Below are 23,468 nucleotides of genomic sequence, written 5' to 3' on the forward strand. Positions count from 1 at the left end.
GAATTTTAAAAACTTGAAAGATTTCTTATAAATTGCGAATATAATTGAAGTTGCAATAGAATCTTTTTAGAAGAATGAAGATTTTTCTTAAAAAAAAACTTGAAGGGAATTTTAAAAACTTGAAAGATTTCCTATAAATTGCGAATAAAATTGAAGTTGCAATAGAATCTTTTTGAAAATTCTTAAGAAACTTTAAGTTAGCCATAGATTCTATGGAATCGTGCAAAACATTTTATTTTTAGAATTTAACGTTAGATCTTTTAAGAAATCCTAAAGTTAAATTAGCAACACTGTTTCATAGAGGCCACCACCATCATCATTATATTGAAAACAAAAAATATAAAAAAAAACCATTACCATGTTATGCCATACAGTATGCATTCATCTATTCAATGTATAGCCAACCGACAAGCAATGCAACCAAACCAACCATTCATTATTCACAAAAAAAGCTACAGTACTTTGGCCCCATACTAAAATAGAGAAACCTTTAAATAAAATGGCCAGATTTTGAGGTTTATGAAAATTAAATACTATAAAAATATTTGGTATACGATATAACCTGTTATGGGCTCCTTTGCCAGTGCCACTGATGGGAATCGAACCCATGACCACCAATCTGACGGACTAGAACATTAAGTAATTACATACCGGAGGCAACTATCATTGGACTATTGACTAGAAAAGACAGTAGACTAAACTATAGACTGGACTATACTAAAGACTAAACTATAGACTAGACTATAGAAGGCCAGGCTATAGAATTGACTAAACTATAGACTAGAAGTGTTTTCTTTAAGAAAAAAAAACCGCAATTCTTAAAATTAAGGAGATTTTATGAAAAACAATCATCTGGCATCACCTTTTTTTCTGGTAACCAGCAACAACTATAAATATTACGTTCGCTCGCTAGCATACACAAGTTGTGAACGGAAAAAAATATATAGAAAATTAAACGAAAGAAACAAAAAAAAAACAACAACACCAAACATATCAAATACAAACAAAACAGAAATATAGAGAAAATTAAAAGACGAGAAAACTAGCACGCCATACAAAAACAAAATCATACACTCGCGCGCACACACGATATCGACAACAAAACCAACAACAGTAGCACAAACAACAACAACAGCAATAATAATGTCTATTCCGACAAAATATAATGAGATACGGGCATAAAAAGCAAAGTTGTTATCATCGTGTTGCTGTTGTTGTAGCTGTTATTATGGCTTTTTTGTTGTTTCTTTCAACAGTCACGAATATTGTTAATATCATCATGGTTTTTATACCCTACACCACTTTAGTGGGGAGGGTATATTGGATTTGTGCTGATGTTTGTAACATATAAAAATATTCGTCCTAGACCCACCTTAAAGTATACCAATCGGCTTAGAATCGTTTTCTGAGTCGATTAAGCTATGTCCGTCCGTCCGTCCGTCCGTCCGTCTGGCTGGCTGGCTGGCTGGCTGTCCATGTAAACCTTGTGCGCAAGCTACAGGTCGCAATTTTCAAGATAATTGGATGAAATTTGGCACGCACGTTTTATTTGACCCAAGGACGAAGCCTATTGAAAATGGTTAAAATCGGTCCATTATTTCACCTAGCCCCCATAGAACAGAACCCCCCGAAAAGGGCTTCTGAGCTCATAATTATGTTAAATATACAGATATATCGATAAAATACGGCATAACTAAGTTTTATAGAAGTCTTGATAACCCTGCCAAATTTCATAAAGATCGGGCCCCATTTGACCCTAGCTCCCATACAAAGTCCCCTTCAGAAAATTACTTGAATGTCCCAAATTAACTTATAAACACAAATATCGCGATGAAATTCAGCACAATAAAATATTATGTAAATATAAATATATTCAGAAAATTTTATCGGGCTTGGTCCATATTTGCCCCTAGCCCCCATATAAAGCCTCTTTCAGAAAATTAGTTTTTCATCCATAAATTGCTTAAATGTATCGGAACAAGGGAATATTGAAGATAAATGCGATATTATGAATAAATAAATAAATATTCATAACTGGTGTAGGGTATCATATGGTCGGCCATGCCCGACTATACTTTCTTACTTGTTTTTTCATGTGTTAGAGTTGCCAAGGTAGATTAATGATAGAAGTGAAGTTAGCTAGTTAGTTAGTTAGTTAGTTAGTTAGTTAGTTAGTTAGTTAGTTAGTTAGTTAGTTAGTTAGTTAGTTAGTTAGTTAGTTAGTTAGTTAGTTAGTTAGTTAGTTAGTTAGTTAGTTAGTTAGTTAGTTAGTTAGTTAGTTAGTTAGTTAGTTAGTTAGTTAGTTAGTTAGTTAGTTAGTTAGTTAGTTAGTTAGTTAGTTAGTTAGTTAGTTAGTTAGTTAGTTAGTTAGTTAGTTAGTTAGTTAGTTAGTTAGTTAGTTAGTTAGTTAGTTAGTTAGTTAGTTAGTTAGTTAGTTAGTTAGTTAGTTAGTTAGTTAGTTAGTTAGTTAGTTAGTTAGTTAGTTAGTTAGTTAGTTAGTTAGTTAGTAGTTAGTTAGTTAGTTAGTTAGTTAGTTAGTTAGTTAGTTAGTTAGTTAGTTAGTTAGTTAGTTAGTTAGTAGTTAGTTAGTTAGTTAGTTAGTTAGTTAGTTAGTTAGTAGTTAGTTAGTTAGTTAGTTAGTTAGTTAGTTAGTTAGTTAGTTAGTTAGTTAGTTAGTTAGTTAGTTAGTTAGTTAGTTAGTTAGTTAGTTAGTTAGTTAGTTAGTTAGTTAGTTAGTTAGTTAGTTAGTTAGTTAGTTAGTTAGTTAGTTAGTTAGTTAGTTAGTTAGTTAGTTAGTTAGTTAGTTAGTTAGTTAGTTAGTAGTTAGTTAGTTAGTTAGTTAGTTAGTTAGTTAGTTAGTTAGTTAGTTAGTTAGTTAGTTAGTTAGTTAGTTAGTTAGTTAGTTAGTTAGTTAGTTAGTTAGTTAGTTAGTTAGTTAGTTAGTTAGTTAGTTAGTTAGTTAGTTAGTTAGTTAGTTAGTTAGTTAGTTAGGACTATTCCATTAAAACACTCTGTGGATTATGGCAACCCTTCATATTAAAACAAAATGTTATTTTAGTTAGAAGAGAGGGAGAAGAGTAGAGAAACTTATTTGTGTGTACTCGTTTAACTTGCTTACATAAATACATACAATATGGAAAACAACAATAACAATGGAACACTCATATACTCAGAGCCAACGTAGCAATATTTTTTCTTCTTCTTCTTCTCGCTGCTCTACAGACACAAAAGCAACAACAATAACACGAAAAAATCTATACTCTGTGAGGTGTGTGTGAGTAAATGTATAAACAGAAAGAAGAAATAAGAAAAAAATTGTGTTGTTTGTTAAATAAATGACTGAATAATATAAAATTTTAACAGGAAAAATGTTTTTGTATAATTTAAGAAAAAATTTCCGAAAAAATATAACAAAATATGTACAATTAAAGAATTTTAAAATATTTTTATAAAAGTAGGTATAAAAAAGTATTTCTTTTCTGTTTAAGCATTCATCTTGAGGGAGAATTTTTGTTATAATTAAGAAATTTTTTAATATGTTAAAAATTTTAGGTTTTTAGACGTTTTCTGGAGATTTTTTTGGCGCCAATTTTATTTTGTTTACTCATTTCGAGAAACAGGAGTATAAATTTCTACCGATTCTCGAAATTTGTTTTTAATCTCAAAACTCTTGGTGTCAGCTTTATTATGCTTAAATTATTGAACAGACAAAACAGTTTAAAATTCATACGGTTGCTGCTCTGAGTAACAGCCAGCAACCAAAACGCCGTAGTAATCTTGTCAAACCCAAACAGAGACCTTTTTGTGGGATTTTTCTTCTTGTTAGTATTTTGAATAGAGTATTTTATAATTTTTTTTTGTTATTAAAGAATCTTCTCATTCAATGTGATTTTTATAGTTTGCTCAGTTAACATGTTTATTCAATTAACCAGCAACTCTGCCTTTTTTTTCATCAAAAGGGAGTTCATTCCAATTGAAATTAACTCACGCATGCAATAATAAAAAAAAAATAATAAATGAGGAGCAGGAAACCAACAGCAAAGAGTTAGGAGTTATTAACAGCAGCCAGGAGTAAGAGGTGTTAGATCTCATACACCTGACAAGAGATCAAATTGTAAACAAAAAAAAAAAACAAGCTGAAAATAACTTTAAAATCCTCCTCATACAAACAAATTATACTCTAACTAAAAACATCCTCTCGTACTCATTATTATTTTGATTTTCTGTTCTTTTAATTTAACTATTAAATAACCAAAAAACCACCCTCTTAAAAACAACAAAACCAAAAACTCTCCCTTCTCCCTTAAACATTTTAAAAAACCCTCTTAAACTAGTTAAAAATAAAACAAAAATTTTAATGGAAATTTTCTTAGTTTTTTCACTACATACCATTAATTGTTATTTTCTTCTGTTTTATATTTGTTTAATTTTTTTCGTTTCCTTTTTTTCTTGTAGTATATTAAATACAACGACTCTTTACATTTTACCCTCCTTATCAAGAGTTTTTTTTTATTATTTATTCTTTAACAACAAACACTCACTGTTACAAATTAGTCAGAAAATTTCTCCATCTGCTAGTAATTATTTTTGTTAATATAGAAAGAGCGAAAGAGAGAGAGAGAGAGTGTGTGCTACTTGGTTAGTGAAAGAGCTAATGTTTAACAAAAACAGGGGAAATGTTTGTGTGAAGGGGCTTATTTACTTATGAAAAGGGGAATAAAGAAAAATAAGGAGAATTAGTGAAAACAATTTAGCGGGTTTTAACGGATAATTGGTAAATTTGAAGCGATTTAGAAACAAAATTCTGAAATAAAACAGAAAAACGTAAACAATACAATTAACTCAATTAAAATATGTAAAATTTGTATTTTACTTAAGTAAACTATGTACATTTCATAAGTAAACTATGTATACTTCGCATTTTACATAGGTAAAATTCATATTAACGTAAGTAAATTATGTAAAATTCATATATCTCATAGGAAAACAATGTAAAATTCATATTTTACATAAGTAAACTATGTAAAATTCATATTTTACATATGTAAACTATGCAAACTTTGTATTTTACATATGAAAAATTCATATCTCACATAGGAAAACGATGTAAAATTCATATTTTACATTGGTAAACAATGTAAAATTAGTATTTTATATACGTAAACTATGTAAACTTCGAATTTTCCTTGGGTAAACTATGTAAACTTTGAATTTTCCTTGGGTAAACTATATAAACTTCGAATTTTACATAGGTAAACTATGTAAACATATGTAAACATTATATTTTACGGAGTTATACTATGTAAATTTCATATTTACATAGGTAAACAATGTAAAATTGATATTTTACTTACGTAAACTATGTAAACTTCATATTTTACATAAGTAAACAATGTAAAATTCATATTTTACATAGGTAAACAATGTAAAATTTGTATTTTATATAGGTAAACTATGTAAAATATATATTTCACACAAGTAAACTATGTAAACGTCGTATTTTACATGGGTAGACTATGTAAACTTTATATTTTACGAAGGTAAACTAAGTAAAATTCATATTTTAAATAGGTAAACAATGTAAAATTTATAGTTTACTTAGTTTAACTATGTAAACTTTATATTTTACATGGGTAAACAATGTAAACTTTTTATTTTACGAAGGTAAGCTATGTAAACTTTATATTTTACGAATATAAGCTATGTAAAATTCATATTTTACATAGGTAACAATGTAAACTTAACATTTTACATATGTAAACTATGTAAAAATTCGTATTTTACATATGTAAACACTGTAAAATTGATATTTTACATAGGTAAACTATGTAAACATCCTATTTTACATAGGTAAACTATGTAAACTATGTAAACTTCGTATTTTACATAGGAAAACTATATAAACTTCGCATTTTACATAGGCAAACTATGTAAACTTCGAATTTTCCTTGGGTAAATTATGTAAACTTCGAATTTTACATAGGTAAACTATGTAAACATTATATTTTACGGAGGTATATTATGTAAATTTCATATTTACATAGGTAAACAATGTAAAATTGATATTTTACTTACGTAAACTATGCAAACTTCATATTTTACATAAGTAAACAACGTAAAATTCATATTTTACATAGGTAAACAATGTAAAATTTGTATTTTATATAGGTAAACTATGTAAAATGTATATTTTAAACAAGAAAACTGTGTAAACGTCGTATTTTACATGGGTAGATTATGTAAACTTTATATATTACGGAGGTAAACTAAGTAAAATTCATATTTTATATAGGTAAACAATGTAAAATTTATATTTAACTTAGTTTAACTATGTGAATTTTATGTTTTACAGGGGTAAACAATGTAAACTTTTTATTTTACTAAGGTAAACAATGTAAAATATATATTTTACTTAGGTAAACTATGTAAACTTTATATTTTACGAATATAAGCTATGTAAAATTCTGTAAAATATGAATTTTACAATGTAAACTTAAAATTTTATATAGGTAAACTATGTACAAATTCGTATTGTGCATATGTAAACAATGTAAAATTGATATTTTACATATGTAAGCAATGTAAAATTGATATTTTACAAAGGTTAACAATGTAAAATTTGTATTTTACATATGTAAACAATGTAAAATTGATATTTTACATAGGTAAACTACGTAAACTTCGTATTTTACATAGGTAAACTATGTAAACTTCGTATTTTACATAGGTAAACTATGTAAACTTCGTATTTTACATAGGAAAACTATGTAAACTTCGTATTTTACATAGGTAAACTATGTAAACTTTATATTTTGTGTATGTAAACTATGTAAAATCCTTATTTTACACAAGTAAACAATGTAAAATTTATATTTTACATAGGTACATAATGGAAAATTGATACATGATTGATGATTATATAGGTAAACTATGTAAATTTATTATTTTTAGGTACACTTTGATCCAATATGATCTTCTAGAATTCTTCTTCAACTTAATCCTTGTCCTTATCAAAAGGCTCTGAGTACATTCTTCGTTTTCACCTTTTCAGTGGCATGCCGTACTTATTTTGTAAAAATTTAATAATTATTTTTAATTTTTCTTTTATTTTCTTAAAGCAAAATATAGATTTTATTAATTTAATTTATGATTGTATACAAAGAATGTATGTATGTATTTCTTAACTATGTAAACAAATTAAAATAAAATTTAGTAATAAAACATACATTTACACATACAATATATATATATTTTATAACATGCACATTAAACTTTTAAGAAAATCATTTGCAATTTTATGTTTTTTTTTTTTATAATTTATAGCAAAATTATGGCATTTGTTAAAAAAAAGGAAAAAAGTTAATAAATTAAGCCAGGGAGCCTAGACAAAAAAAACTCCAGTAATTTGTTAATTTCTCTTAAATTTTTCCAAGCAATTTAAGATAAATTGAAATTTTGTGTAAAATCATATTCTATAGTGGGTATAACCGTTTGTACAAATTTCAAAAATATAATCAAATATAAATGCACACCCAATTCACCGCCACCCTCTTCCACAGTTTGTATAATTTTCTTCATTATATCGGCATGACGACAGGGGTGTACGGAGGCCATATTGGGTCCGGGCAAATGGGGATGTGATTCCATGGTGACAGTCTTTTTAGCATGATCTTGAGAGACATCTTCGTACATTTGTTCAACGTTTAAAGGTTTGCGATTCTGTTTTGAAAAACAACTATATAAATATAAACTCAATAATATATAATATCCAACAAACCTCATCGTAACCGACTACCCAAAGACGTGGTGTTTGATAGTATTTATCATAAGTTATATGCAAATCATAGGTACGAGTATGTAGTACTGAATCTCCTGAATCTAGAGCAGCAGCACCTCCCTCCGTTTTAGTTGTCTCCGATTTTCTGGTGGTTAAAGCTACCGCTGGATCTACTAAATCTAACATGCCACTCTCTTCAAATTCATCCATATCTAATGCCTCATCATCGTCTTCTTCTTCATCAGCAGCTCCAGCTGCAGCATCATTCATATCTGCCGGCTGGTCACTATCGGGTGTGTGCATTTCATCCTTTAGGAGAAACTATTACAATTTTTATTCCGTATTAAATTTAGTTTTATCTTTACCTTGCTATCGTCCAGAGTCAATTCACAGATTTTATCGATTTCTTGGGCGGTGCCATCTTCATTTAGTTGATGCGTTTCTACCCAGCCACCATCTCCGCCCTCTTCCTCGACAACGGTCTCTTCGCCCACATATTCCATTTGTTTGCATCGGCGATAGCAGGGTACATTACGAGTGATTAAGAATTGTTTGTCTGGAAGAGAAGATATATTTTTAAGAAGACATATATTTAAAGAACTAGATGAGAACTAAACTAGGACCTAATTAGCACTGAACTAGAACTAAACTAGAACTGAATTAGAGCTCAACAAGAAGTAAACTAGAACTGAACTAAACTAGAATTGAACTAGAACTGAATTAGAACTGAATTAGAACTGAACTAGAACTGAACTAGAACTGAACTAGAACTGAACTAGAACTGAACTAGAACAGAACTAGAACTGAACTAGAACTCAACTAGAACTCAATTAGAACTCAACTAGAACTGAACTAGAACTGAACTAGAACTGAACTAGAACTGAACTAGAACTGAACTAGAACTGAACTAGAACTGAACTAGAACTGAACTAGAACTGAACTAGAACTGAACTAGAACTAGAACTGCACTAGAACTGAACTAGAACTGAAATTGAACTAAACTAGAACTGAATAAGAAATGAACTTAAACTGAATTAGTGCTGAAATAGAACAGAATTAGTAATGAACTAGAGAACTGAACTAGAACTAAAGTAGAACTAAACTGGAACTTAACTAGAACTAAACTATATTTTTATGAAATATTTTAAAGTTTTTGAAAAAATTGTAAAAAATGCGCAATTTTGTTATCAAAAAGAAAAGTTTTAAACAAAAAATGTTGATAATAAATTAAAAGCAATAGATTTTTTGAAAAGATAACAAAATCGTCAATAAAATGTTATAAACATTTATTAAATCTAGCTAATATACTAATCCTTACCCTTAGGCAAATACGATTTGGTTTTATTATCATCACCGGCGGCCCACTGCCAGGTAGGGCAGTGATGAACCAAATGATCTCCAGCGGCTACAAATTCTTCAGGAGTCAAGACACCCGTTTCACGAAATTTTGATTCCTATATTAAAAAAACAAAAGCCAAATCTTAAAAAAAACAACAATGACTCATATTTGGTGCATCTTGAGACGTATCAACAGCCAGCTCAAATATACACCTCAAGATGTAAATAAAACACAAACACTACAGTTGCAGCGCAGTCAGCTGCAAGACATTTTCTAGTAAACAGATACATAAACAATATGAAAATTTCTACTGTTTTCAAAGCCGATATTCAGGTTCCGGAACATTAATAACACAACTTATCATGGAAGATTGCCTTTTAACCCACTTTAAAGGCACTGCAGCTGATATTCACTTTGTGTTGCAACCACCCGCTTGGCTTATGTCAGACGTCTGACATTAATATTAGTTTTTTTTTGTACTTTTTTTTTCTTTCTATTACCTTTAAAACTGGTGTCAAATATTCGGCTACGTTTAGGGCTGTGCCCTTTACGGTATTTAAAACACTTTGCATTTTATTAAATGTTCTATAAATTTATTTATTAATAGTTGTTTATTAATTATTAATAATTTTTTGTTATTTTGCTTTGTTTTAATTGTTAAAAACGACTATAATATTTGCTTTCTATTTTTTATCAGCTTTTTTTGTTGTTGCTGTTGTTCTTTCTATTAATTTCTCCTGTCTGTTTGTTTGTGTGCCTGAGGAGAGCAGTTGTACAAAATAGTAGTAGGATAGAGTGATATATGTTTTAGTACTGCGAAACAGGGTGATACAAATATTTGGTAAATAAATGAATACCGTTATATCTAAAAGGCATGAGAACTAGGGTTCTATAAATCGACTTTCGAATAATCGAACAATCGACTTTTTGTCGAAAAAAGTCGAAGTCGACTATTTTGTTCCAAAAAAGTCGATAACTCGACTATCGTCTATGAAAAAAGTCGAAAAGTCGACTTTGTAAATAAAAGTCCAAAAAAGTCGAAAAGTCGGAATGTCGAAAAAAGTCGAAAAAAGTCGAAAAGTCGAAAAAAGTCGATAAGTCGAAAAAGGTCGAAAAGTCGAAAAGTCGGAAAAGTCGGAAAAAGTCGAAAAGTCGAAAAAAGTCGAAAAGTCGAAAATAGTCGAAAATTTTAAAAAAGTGGAAAAGAGGTCAAAAACTCTAAAATAGTCGGAAAAACTCGAAAAAAGTAAAAAATAGTCGAAAAAAGTCGGAAAAAGTCGAAAAGTCGACCATTTATAAAATACTAAAAGTCGAAAAGTCTAAAAGTCGACTTTTAAATAAATGAAAAAGGTCGAAAAGTCGAAAAATCGACTTTTCATAAAATGGAAAAAGTCGAAAGGTCGAAAAGTCGACTTTTAACTAAATGCAAAAAGTCGAAAAGTCGACTTTTCGTTTCAACTATAGAACCCTAATGAGAACTAGAATTGGAATTGAACTGGAACTGTAACTAGAACTGAACTAGACCTAAACTAGAAATGAACTAGAACTGAACTAAAACTAAACTACAACGGAACTCGATCTGAACTAGAACTGAAATACAACTGAACTAGAACTTAACTACAACTGAACTAGATAAAAGGCAAGATATATTGATATACCAATATATGAGATATATAATTAATGAATTGGAACTTTAACTGAACTAGGAATAAACTAGAACTGAGCTAAAATTAATCTAGAACTGAACTGAATAATGTTTTCTGACAAAAATACCTTCTGTACATTTTATCTACAAAACTACACATATTACCAACCCTGCCTCAAAACCAACATTTTACTACCTTAATAAGCAACTGCGCTGTGACAAATGAAGTGTAGCGAAAATCTAAAAAAAAGAAGAAGGCGAAGAATTAAAAGTAAATTTGGAAAATTCAGTTCATTTTCTTCAATTTTTTCACAAAATAAACAACTAATAATAGTTTTAAAACTACAAAACCAATAAAAACATAAAATATAATAATGCTGTCAACGAAAATATATAAAATCTATAGAAATAAACAAAAGCAAAACATTGAAAAATTGCTTTAAAGAAAAACAAATCAAAAACCATTGTGTACATAAAATTTAAGGTGTAGTGAGAAAAGAAGTGGAAAAAAGAAAGAAAAAAAAATTATAGATTTTATTTTATTATTACAATTACAACATTACAATTGTAAAATTAAAATAAAAAATTAATAAAAAAAAGTAATAATTGTTTGTGCATTTTACAACCATTTGATAAAACAAAACAAATGTTAGTTTAAAAGTCTCTTAGTAAAGGAAGCAACGAAAATTGCATTTTCGAAAGCTTCTGCCTGTTGGGCGAGCTGGTGGTGTTGTGGTATTGTTGGTTTTCCTGTGGAACAAAAAGACGCAAAGGTATGTGGTTGTATTTGATCTTATAAGGAAAAAAGATTCTTATAAGAAATCAAGAATTTTATTTTCTATAAAAAATAGTCTGGCTGTCTACAGCTGTTCCTTGTGTTGTAATTTGTATTGTGTCTGTAGGGCCCACGGCTCTTAAGGGTCTATGGGTGTGTGCGTGTGTGTGTGTCTATGTGGTCTTTTTATAGCTGCCATAGTTGTTCAGTTGTAATAGGAAGTTTTCTTTTCATTAAATAGTTTCATGTACAAATTCCAATTAGATTTTTTCAAAAGTTTATTTTTAAATTCATAAAAATTTCATGTTGTTTATTTGTTTTTTATTTTAAATTGTTTCAAAATTTAGGTCAGGGAATGGCCTTTTTGTCGTTAAGGATGAGGTAATTATCTAACTAAGGAAGGCTGTTTAGTTAAAGATTTTGATTTCAAAAGAAAATGTACAAGTTTCAACATAGTCCACTAGAGGTATGAGTATTATCAAATCATCATCATATATATAAATACGCAAAGCCAAAACGATTGGGAACATTTTCCGGCTCTATTACTTGACCGATTTTCTTGATTCTTTTTTTGATGAATGCAGATTCGCTAGCCTCACTGCAGAATCTATATATGATCAAAATCGGTTCAGTATTTTCGGAAATATAAGCGTTTAAAGTTTCTACCAATACACAATCACACAAACATGTGCTTGAATTAAAAAATAGAAAACAAAATAAGTAAGCAAAACAACAAAACTTTTTTTTTCATAAAAGAGAGGAGAGTGTAAAAACATGTTACTTCTCTGTTGATGGTTTATTTTTGTATTTTGCAAATTGCAATGATATTTTTTGTTGTTGTTTTTAATAAGATTTTTGTAAACTAATAAGTGTAGAGGCTTAGACAAAGCGAAAATATGATTTTATTGTTTTTTATTTTTTAAAAGTGTAAAGTGATAAATTTTGAATGTAATAATGATATATTATTATATTAATGATGTAAGATACAAGAGGATGATGATGTTTGACCTGGGAAACATTGGTGGGACAACAATTCTACATAAATGTTAGTTTTTATTGATTTTAAAGATTTTAATGATGGACAAAAACAAAGCCTTTTAAAATATAAGTAGGATAGTTTAGTTTGTCATGTCGGTACATGATACACCGTAATAAATGAATCAGTATATCGCTAATACGTAGGTTTAGCACAGTGAGTATTTGATGATATTCTTCTTTTTCTGGTTATTCTAACCAATTAGGAAAAAGGCGGTTGTTGAAATAGTAGTGTAAAGTGAAAACTGTAGTGTAGGCGATGTTTTATAAAAATAGAAAAATGTTGAAACGGGTCAAATATAAATTATGGTTGATGACTGCCCTTTCTTAAGGTGGTATTAGAGTAAAATACATGTCGTCTAATACCACCTTTAGCAATTTATCGTTTACTATTCTTTTACTTGCAATTAAACTTACATATGTTAATATAAGGCTGGAATTTATAGTTTATTAACGTTTTCTTTCAAACATTTCTTAAGAAGTACTTAAATAATTATGAAAAATTAAATAATAACTAAATCATGGACAAACTCTTGAAGTAAAGAGGCGTTTAAGTCTTATTCTCCAGATACAAGAATAAATCCCTGTTGCAAAATCTCTCTTGCCTATGCACTTCTATGCGAAAGCTAATAGAATGCCTATTAAAAGGTCTTCGCTTAAAGGCCTATAAGTAGTACAGCTTCATAGAATATCTACTATTAAATTCGATTAAAAACATTTAAATTTAAGCCAAATAAGTAGTAAGTCAGCTGAAAGAAGTCTTTATTGAGTGTTATAAGGGAGAATTTATACAACATAACCCTGAAGGATGGACTTTTTATACAAAAGGCAGCAAAATTTATTTATTTCTTATAGAGATAATATATAATATATATACTCCTGTTCCAAAAACACATTCCGATCTAAAATGGAGTTATTTAAGTAAAGATATTTATTAAAACTTAAAAAAACAATAATTTAAAACATCCCACTTTAAAAATTGAAAGTGGTTTATTCAAAAAACAAAAACCCGGAAATAATTCCACTTTTGATCGAAATGAAATCCTTTTACAGTCGTGATAGCAATAATTGAAAAATTTAATTTTAAATGACATTTTGTTAGATCGTAATTTGCAATATACTTTTGAAGGACTACTTCAAGTCTACCTTCTGCGCAACAACATAGTTACAAAAGATGAAAACACAGAAGATATGTTGAATTTTGGTCATTAAAATCTACATATGTCCAGTTTTGAAAAAATGCTTATAGGTTTGGATTCTGTGCGCTCTTGAGAATATTAATCTATTTTTGTTTTGTTATCTGTCAGCTATAAAAATCAAAAAACAAAATTGGATAGTATCATAAACAAATAATGATTTTTCGAATTCAATTGTTACAGCCCTATTGAAAATATTTTTAGGGGTTTGTACTTTTCTGATTCCTCTTAAAAAATTACAATTTCACTTCCAAATAACTATAAAAAATATATTATAAAAATTTATTCTTGAGAATGACTTCAGGAGTAATGAATTTGGAATCAAATAAAAGAGACATTCCGCCTATAAAGAAAAGACCTACAGAAAAATACTTCTGTAGGTCTTTTCTTTTTTTTGCTGGGATATAGAGATATAGCTTGAATATTATTACAGGTTACAAAGGAATAGTGCTGGGCAGGTTCGACATTGTTTACGACAAGGCAGATGGCAGATTGTTAAACATAGGAAAATATCATATTGTAAAGAATGAATACATATATCATATTGTAAGTTTTACATAGATTTTATAAACATTTATGTAGAGGATAATAAATAGAAATATTTTTGAAAAGTATGTTGCATAAATAATTTTAGAACTTAGATTTTAAACTTCTTTCAGAATTTAACCAAATTTTATCACATTGATCACGTTGATCAAAGCAAGTTTTACACCTTGATAATAGTAATAGGAATATTTTTTTAAAGACATTTGAACTATAAAAGTAGGGATTTATTTTGCAGCATAAGTATGCAATATTTTCTTCAATGGTTCCGGTCGAATTTCGGCCGCGGGGCGAACTCTAGTTTGTATAAAACTTTGTTAAAACGTAACTAGAATAGAACTAGAAGTGATTTAGAACAAAACTAGAACTGAACTCGAAAAGACTTAGAACAGAACTAAAACAGAACTAGAAGAGAACTAAAATAGAACCAGAACAGAACTAGAACAGAACTAAAACAGAACTAGAACAGAACTAGAACAGAACTAGAACAGAACAGAACTAGAACAGAACTAGAATAGAACTAGAATAGAACTAGAACAGAACTAGATTCGAACTAGAATAGAACTAGATTCGAACTAGAACTGAACTAGAACTGAACTAGAACTTAACTAGAACTGAACTAGAACTGAACTAGAACTGAACTAGAACTGAACTAGAACTGAACTAGAACTGAACTTGAACTGAACTAAAACTGTACTAGAACTGAACTAGAACAGAACTAGAACTTAACTAGAACTGAACTAGAACAGAACTAGAACTGAACTAAAACTGTACTAGAACTGAACTAGAACAGAACTAGAACTTAACTAGAACTGAACTAGAACAGAACTAAAACAGAACTAGAACAGAACTAGAACAGAGCTAGAACAGAACTAGAAGAGAACTAGAACAGAACTAGAATAGAACTAGAACAGAACTAGAACAGAACTAGAACAGAACTAGAACAGAACTAGAACAGAACTAGAACAGAACTAGAACAGAACTAGAACAGAACTAGAAGAGAACTAGAAGTGATCTAGAACTAGAACAGAACTAGAATAGAACTAGAATAGAACTAGAACAGAACTAGAACAGAACTAGAACAGAACTAGAACAGAACTAGAACAGAACTAGAACAGAACTAGAACAGAACTAGAACAGAACTAGAACAGAACTAGAACAGAACTAGAACAGAACTAGAACAGAACTAGAACTGATCTAGAACTGAATTAGAACTAGAATAGAACTAGAACAGAACTAGAATAGAACTAGAATAGAACTAGAACAGAACTAGAACAGAACTAGAACAGAACTAGAACAGAACTAGAACAGAACTAGAACAGAACTAGAACAGAACTAGAACAGAACTAGAACTAAATTAGAACAGAACTAGAACCGAACTAGAACTGAACTAAAACTGTACTAGAATTGAACTAGAACAGAACTAGAACTTAACTAGAACTGAACTAGAACGGAAATTGAACTACACTAGAACGGAACTTGTACAATACTAGAACTCAACTAGAACTGATCTGGAACTGAATTAGAACTGAACTAGAACTGAATTAGAACTGAACTAGAACTGAATTAGAACTGAACTAAACTAGACTGAACTAGAACTGAACTAAAACTAAACTAGAACTGAACCAAAACTGAACTATAACTGATCTAGAACTGAACTGAACTAGAACTGAACTATAACAGAACTAGAACTGAACTGGAACTTAACTATAACTGAACTAGATATGAAACAAAAACTCAACTAGAACTGAACCAAAACTAAATTACTTTAGCTCCAAAATTATCCTCTTCCCACTTAATTTAGATCATTATAAACAATACTAATTTAGCGGGAAACTAAATGAGATTTTATAAAAAGTTCATTTATAAAATATTCTGTTCACATTTCTATAAAGAGGTTTCAATTTATACAGGCGTTTAGTATATATTATATTTGAGTTGTTGCTTTATTTCTTGTATCTATTTATAGACACTTTTAATATTATTTGGCCATTTTAATTTCTTTCTTTTATTTTTATAAAGAAATCAAAAAAATCATTGTTTTCTATGCACGTGATCTTTTATTTGTTTCTTAAAATAAACTAAAATACATATAATTTATTTATTATTATTGGTTGGGCAGTCTACAGACAGTTATGTGAAAAAGATGCGGCATGTTAAGTAGTGCAAAAGGTTTGATATAAAAGTAATGAGAAGATGGTTAGAATAAGGGAAAGAAAAGAAAATTGTAATGAATTAGACATTTAAGCAAAAATAGAAAATTTCTATAAATTAGATCTTTAACAAAAAGGCTTTTCTTTCTTGTTGTAGGTCACTTAAAAGTCTTTATAACTAAACTCACGTCCACCGCATTTGCGTGAGTTTTCTTTATTTAGTTTTCAAATAAATTAAACACAAAAATATGTAACTGTATTTATTAAACAATAAACTGTTAATGAAATCATTTCTTAATAAAATTTATTTGCAAAATATACATGAACTTTCCAAAAAAAAAATTAAATTAATATTTATTTTTATTATATTTTTAATTTTCATCCACAAACAGATAGACGCGGTGTGGGGTTGGGCTTCTGCCCCGCTGCGTTTAGCAGCAAATAGAATGGGTGATCCCCTACTGCCGGGAGCCAATGGCGGTACGGGCGCTACAGCTGGCGGTAGTGGTGTGGATAGACCACAATCGCCAGCTCGTATGGCCCATACTTCCGATAAGCATCCCAAAGTTACACTATCCGAATTAAATATGTTACGTAGACATCGTGAACTATGCGATGTTGTCCTTAACGTTGGCGGTCGTAAAATCTTCGCACATCGTGTTATACTCTCTGCATGTTCACCGTATTTTCGCGCCATGTTTACGGGTGAATTGGAGGAGTCACGTCAAACTGAGGTCACTATACGTGACATAGATGAGAATGCCATGGAACTATTAATAGATTTTTGTTATACTGCTCATATAGTAGTGGAAGAGTCGAATGTTCAAACACTATTGCCAGCCGCTTGTTTGCTTCAATTGGTAGAGATTCAAGATATTTGTTGTGAATTTCTCAAACGTCAATTGGATCCCACCAATTGTTTGGGTATACGAGCTTTTGCCGATACTCATTCATGTCGTGAATTGTTGCGTATTGCTGATAAATTTACACAACATAATTTCCAAGAGGTAATGGAAAGTGAAGAGTTTCTTTTGTTGCCTGTTGGCCAGTTGGTTGATATTATATGCAGTGATGAGTTGAATGTACGTTCAGAGGAGCAGGTATTTAATGCTGTAATGTCATGGTTGAAATATAATATTGCCGATCGAAGACAACATTTAGCTCAGGTGGGTTATATTAATAATTAAAAAAAAAAGTTTAGTTCAAGTTCTAGTTCAGTTTTAGTTCAGTTTTAGTTCAGTTCTAGTTTAGTTCTAGTTCAGTTCAAGTTCAGTTCTAATTCAGCTCTAGTTCAGTTCTAGTTTAGTTCTAGTTCAGTTCTAGTTCAGTTCTAGTTCAGTTCTAGTTCAGTTCTAGTTCAGTTCTAATTCAGTTCTAGTTTAGTTCTAGTTAGGTTCTAGTTAGGTTCTAGTTCAGTTCTAGTTCAGTTCTAGTTCAGTTCTAGTTCAGTTCTAGTTCAGTTCTAGTTCAGTTCTAGTTCAGTTCTAGTTCAGTTCTAGTTCAGTTCTAGTTCAGTTCTAGTTCTATGTCAGTTCTAGTTTAGTTCTAGTTTTATTCCAGTTCATTTCTAATCATTCATTCCCCTCTTTCAGGTTTTACAACATGTCCGTCTTCCACTTTTATCACCTAAATTTTTAGTTGGCACCGTCGGCTCTGACCTTTTGGTGCGTTCCGATGAGGCCTGTCGTGATCTGGTCGACGAAGCCAAAAACTATTTATTACTTCCCCAAGAACGTCCCCTTATGCAGGGACCTCGTACACGTCCACGTAAACCCACTCGCCGTGGTGAAGTTTTATTCGCTGTCGGTGGTTGGTGTTCCGGTGATGCTATTGCCTCCGTAGAACGTTTTGATCCTCAAACAAATGATTGGAAAATGGTAGCACCCATGAGTAAACGACGTTGTGGTGTAGGTGTGGCCGTACTCAATGATTTACTTTATGCCGTGGGCGGTCATGATGGTCAGAGTTATTTGAATAGTATAGAACGTTATGATCCGCAGACAAATCAATGGTCTTGTGATGTTGCTCCTACTACCTCTTGTCGCACGAGTGTGGGTGTAGCTGTTCTAGATGGTTTTCTTTATGCTGTGGGTGGTCAAGATGGTGTACAGTGTTTGAATCATGTGGAACGTTATGATCCCAAAGAAAATAAATGGTCAAAGGTAATTTCTTTAAGTCTTCTTATCCTCTAAAGGATTTTTTTTAACGACTTATTGCTTTTTTAGGTGGCCCCTATGACTACCAGACGTTTGGGTGTGGCTGTTGCTGTTTTAGGCGGTTATCTTTATGCCATCGGTGGCTCGGATGGCCAATGTCCTTTGAATACTGTAGAACGTTATGATCCCAGGTGGGTTTTGTTTGTTTCTTTTTGGTTTTATAGTTTTATTAAAAATTTTGGTTGTTGTTTTTTTATAGACAAAACAAATGGGTGGCTGTTAGTCCCATGTCCACACGCCGCAAACATTTGGGCTGTGCTGTTTTTAATAATTATATTTATGCCGTTGGTGGTCGTGATGATTGCATGGAACTGTCCTCCGCCGAACGTTATAATCCTCATACAAATACTTGGAGTCCTATTGTTGCTATGACATCGCGACGCAGTGGTGTAAGTAGAAAATTTTATAAAGATCTATAGACTATAGTATGGAATATATAGATCAGACTTTAGGCAAGACTATAGACTAGACTATAGACAAGACTATAGAATAGAATAGACTAGACTATAGACTAGACTGCAGACTAGACTATAGACTAGACTATAGACTAGACTATAGACTAGACTATAGACTAGACTATAGACTAGACTAAAGACTACATTATAGACTAGACTATAGACTAGACTATAGACTAGACTATAGACTAGACTATAGACTAGACTATAGGCTAGACTATAGGCTAGACTATAGGCTAGACTATAGGCTAGACTATAGACTAGACTATAGGCTAGACTATAAACTAGACTATAGACTAGACTATAAACTAGGTTATAGGCTAGACTATAGAGTAGACTATAGAATAGACTATAGACAAGGTTATAGACTAGACTATAGAGTAGACTATAGACTAGACTATTGACTAGACTATAGACAAGACTATAGATTAGACTAGATTATAGACTAGACTATAGACAAGACTTTAAACAAGACTTTAGACAAGACTATAGACTAGACTATAGACTAGACTATAGACTAGACTATAGACTAGACTATAGACTAGACTATAGACTAGACTATAGACTAGACTATAGACTAGACTATAGACTAGACTATAGACTAGACTATAGACTAAACTATATACTAGACTATAGACTGGACTATAGACTAGACTATAGACTAGACTATAGACTGGACTATAGACTAGACTATAGACTAGACTATAGACTAGACTATAGACTAGACTATAGACTAGACTATAGACTAGACTATAGATTAGACTATAGACTAGACTATAGACTAGACTATAGACTAGACTATAGACTAGACTATAGATTAGACTATAGACTAGACTATAGACTAGACTATAGACTAGACTATAGACTAGACTATAGACTAGACTATAGACTAGACTATAGACTAGACTAGTTCAGTTTTTGTTCAATAGATCAGTTCCTGTTCAATTGTAGTACAGTTCAAGTTTAGTTTTAGTACTATTCTAGTTCTGATCTAGTTCTAGTTCTGTTCTAGTTGTTCCAGTTCTGTTCTAGTTGTGTTCTAATTCTGTTCTAGTTCTGTTCTAGTTCTGTTCTAGTTCTGTTCTAGTTCTGTTCTAGTTCTGTTCTAGTTCTGTTCTAGTTCTGTTCTAGTTCTGTTCTAGTTCTGTTCTAGTGCTGTTCTAGTTCTGTTCTAGTTCTGTTCTAGTTCTGTTCTAGTTCTGTTCTAGTTCTGTCCTTGATCTGTTCTAGTTCTGTTCTATTTTTGTTCTAGTTCAGTTCTAGTTCAGATCTAGTTCAGTTCTAATTCAGTTCTAGTTCAGTTCTAGTTCATTTCTAGTTCAGTTCTATTTCAGTTCTAGTACAGTTCTAGTTCAGTTCTAGTACAGATCTAGTTCAGTTCTAGTTCAGTTCTAGTTCAGTTCAGTTCTAGTTCAGTTCTAGTTCAGTTCTAGTTCAGTTCTAGTTCAGTTCTAGTTCAGTTCTAGTTCAGTTCTAGTTCAGTTCTAGTTCAGTTCTAGTTCAGTTCTAGTTCAGTTCTAGTTCAGTTCTAGTTCAGTTCTAGTTCAGTTCTAGTTCAGTTCTAGTTCAGTTCTAGTTCAGTTCTAGTTCAGTTCTAGTTCAGTTCTAGTTCAGTTCTAGTTCAGTTCTAGTTCAGTTCTAGTTCAGTTCTAGTTCAGTTCTAGTTCAGTTCTATTTCAATTCTAGTTAATTTCTAGTTCAGTTCTATTGCAGTTCTAGTTCAGATCTAGTTCAGTTCTAGTTCAGTTTTAGTTGGGTTTTAGTTCAGTTCTAGTGCAGTTCCAGTTCTGTTTTCAAACAGTTCTAGTTCTTTTCTAAAGTATTTTAAATTCTTTTTTCTTCATTTTTAGGTCGGCTTGGCTGTTGTCAATGGCCAATTATATGCCGTAGGTGGTTTTGATGGTTCTGCCTATTTGAAAACCATAGAAGTTTATGATACTGAAACAAATCAATGGCGCCTTTGTGGTTGCATGAACTATAGACGCTTAGGCGGTGGTGTGGGTGTAATGAGAGCCCCTCAAACTGAAAATTATATGTGGTAAGTACAACACAAACTTTAAATAGAAAAAGATATAAAATATATTTTCCGTTTTTATATAAAAGGATACGCAAAGATTCTGTTGTTTGATTGGGATTGGATAGTGGTGACTCTAAGAATCTTTATATAACAAATCTCTATAAATAATTCTTCTTTTTTTGTATTAAGAATTATTTATAAACAAGAATTTATTGAAAAGAAATTTATTGAAATTGTAAAAAAAAAACAAAAGCTTAAGTAAAAGCCTCTTTAAAACAAATATATTGTTGGTAAATAGAAACACAGAAAAGCGAGCAAATTAGTAAGAATTATAATAAAATACATAACGAATTGTTTGATAACAAGTTAATGCACAGCAATATTTGAAAAAAATAAAACTTATTAATTATGATGAAGTCTTTAAAAGAAAAAGCCAAATTTTTATTTTTAACCAAACGGTTTAGCATGTCCCGTAAATATGTCTTTAATGAAGATAAATTTACGGGACATGCTAATGTTTTATGTTTTGGTGTTATTACAGAAAAAAATAAAAAAAAATTATTGCACTAAATGTTGATATATTTAAGTTATTTAAAAAAATAATAATAATAAAATATTAAATGTATCTGAACTGCCTTTTCCTTATGAATCTTTAAAATAAAAAAAAACAAAACAAATCAAATTTATGAAAAAAATACTTTAATTACTCCTCAATAATTATATTATTTTATTAATAGTTTTGTTTTAGTATTAAACAGATGAAAAGGTTTTTAAGTAATTTCTTGTGAAAACAGAATTTTGTGATTAAAATTTTAAAATCTGTTTAATTTTGAAACAGTTCTAATTAAGTTATAGTTTAACACAAATTATTTAGTTATTTAATTTTATTGATAATTTTATGTTCTAATTTTTTTAATTTTAAATATTTTTTAGAGATTTCTTTTGAAAATTTTCGATTGATTTATATATTTTATTAAAAAAAATAAAGAAAAGCACTTTAAATCAGTATCTAATTGAAAATATTTGCAAAATTAAAAAAACTAAACTTTATTTTTAAATAAAAAACAAATTTCTTTACAAAAACTTATGGAAATAAACTAGACAAGATTAAACACGAGTATATAGTTTTAATTATGGACTAGACTATAGTTTTAACTATAAACTGGACTATAGTCTGCTCTGTAGTCCAAACTATAGTCTAGTCTAACTAACTAAACACTTCTAATTATAATTCTAAAACTCTCTTTTTCGCCTCATCTTTCTCTATCATCACTATCTCATTATTTCTTTACTAAAACTCAATTTTTCAGTTGCTAACTATAAAAATTTCCTTTTATTTACTAAAACTTAAACAATAAATAAACAAAATTAAAAAAAAAAACGAGTTGAAAAAAGTGATTATTGTAAAAAAACTGAATAAATATAAACAAAAAAAAAAAAACAAACTGTTACAAGCAAAATTTAGCATTTAAGTATGAAAACAAAAAACACAAAAATTATAATAAAAACAACATATTTTATCAAAAAAACATTAGAAGTGAATGTAATAATCTTTAGTTATTAGTGGCAATTATTAATTATAATAAAAAATAACAACAACAATTATGTATTGTGTAAAAAAAAAAACAAACTAAACATAAAGTTAAAATAATAATAAACACTAAACTAAAATTAAATAAAAAAAATTAATAAAAATATTGTAAAAGAAACAAAAAAAAAATAAATTTTTATTTCCAAAATAAAACTGGAACAGAACAAGAACTAAATTATAACAGAACTAGAACAAGACTAAAACAAAACTAGAACAGAACTAGAACAGAACAAGAGCTGAAATAGAACAGAACTAGAATAGATTTAGAATAGAACTAGAATAGAACTGGAATAGAACTAGAATAAAACTAGAACAGAACTAGAACAAAACTAGAACAGAACTAGAACAGAACTAGAACAGAACTAGAACAGAACTAGAACAGAACTAGAACAGAACTAGAACAGAACTAGAACAGAACTAGAATTGAATCAGAATTGAACTAGAACTGAAATAGAACTAAAACAGAACCAGAACTAGAGCAGAACTAGAACTAGAACAGAACTAAAACAGAACTAGAATTGAACTAGAACTGAAACAGAACCAGAACAGACCTAGAACAGAACTAGAACAGAACTAGAACAGAACTAGAACAGAACTAGAACAAAACTAGAACCGGAACTAGAACAGAACTAGAACAGAACTAGAACAGAACTAGAACAGAACTAGAACAGAACTAGAACAGAACTAGAACAGAACTAGAACAGGACTAGAACAGAACTACAATAG

The 23,468-nt window shown here is 30.0% G+C and overlaps 2 protein-coding genes across 3 annotated transcripts; one reads left to right on the plus strand and one right to left on the minus strand.

Annotated features, from left to right (window-relative positions):
- Window positions 1–7,099: 7,099 nt before the first annotated feature.
- Window positions 7,100–9,877, minus strand: LOC119600241 (ubiquitin-like-conjugating enzyme ATG3). The gene is made up of 5 exons (XM_037950351.1): window positions 9,617–9,877; window positions 9,096–9,231; window positions 8,143–8,333; window positions 7,778–8,086; window positions 7,100–7,719 (listed from the first exon to the last, which is right to left on the minus strand). The coding sequence occupies exons 1-5, from the start codon at window positions 9,686–9,688 to the stop codon at window positions 7,438–7,440; spliced, it is 990 nt and encodes a 329-aa protein (XP_037806279.1). The 5' UTR covers window positions 9,689–9,877; the 3' UTR covers window positions 7,100–7,437.
- Window positions 9,878–10,981: 1,104 nt separating this feature from the next.
- LOC119600239 (kelch-like protein diablo) lies at window positions 10,982–22,532 on the plus strand. 2 transcript variants are annotated; one of them, XM_037950349.1, is made up of 8 exons: window positions 11,100–11,534; window positions 14,201–14,313; window positions 16,856–17,629; window positions 18,056–18,625; window positions 18,689–18,810; window positions 18,879–19,068; window positions 20,985–21,172; window positions 21,238–21,491. In XM_037950349.1, the coding sequence occupies exons 3-8, from the start codon at window positions 16,910–16,912 to the stop codon at window positions 21,260–21,262; spliced, it is 1,815 nt and encodes a 604-aa protein (XP_037806277.1). In that variant the 5' UTR covers window positions 11,100–11,534; window positions 14,201–14,313; window positions 16,856–16,909; the 3' UTR covers window positions 21,263–21,491. The 2 variants fall into 2 exon arrangements, with proteins under 2 accessions (XP_037806276.1, XP_037806277.1); XM_037950348.1 differs by lacking the exon at window positions 14,201–14,313 and having other exon boundaries at window positions 10,982–11,534; window positions 21,238–22,532.
- Window positions 22,533–23,468: the final 936 nt, after the last annotated feature.

This window comes from Lucilia sericata, unplaced genomic scaffold, assembly GCF_015586225.1.
Source record: "Lucilia sericata isolate MDLA Ls3-8-SP2 unplaced genomic scaffold, ASM1558622v1 Contig000108F_arrow, whole genome shotgun sequence".
NCBI lineage: Eukaryota > Metazoa > Arthropoda > Insecta > Diptera > Calliphoridae > Lucilia > Lucilia sericata.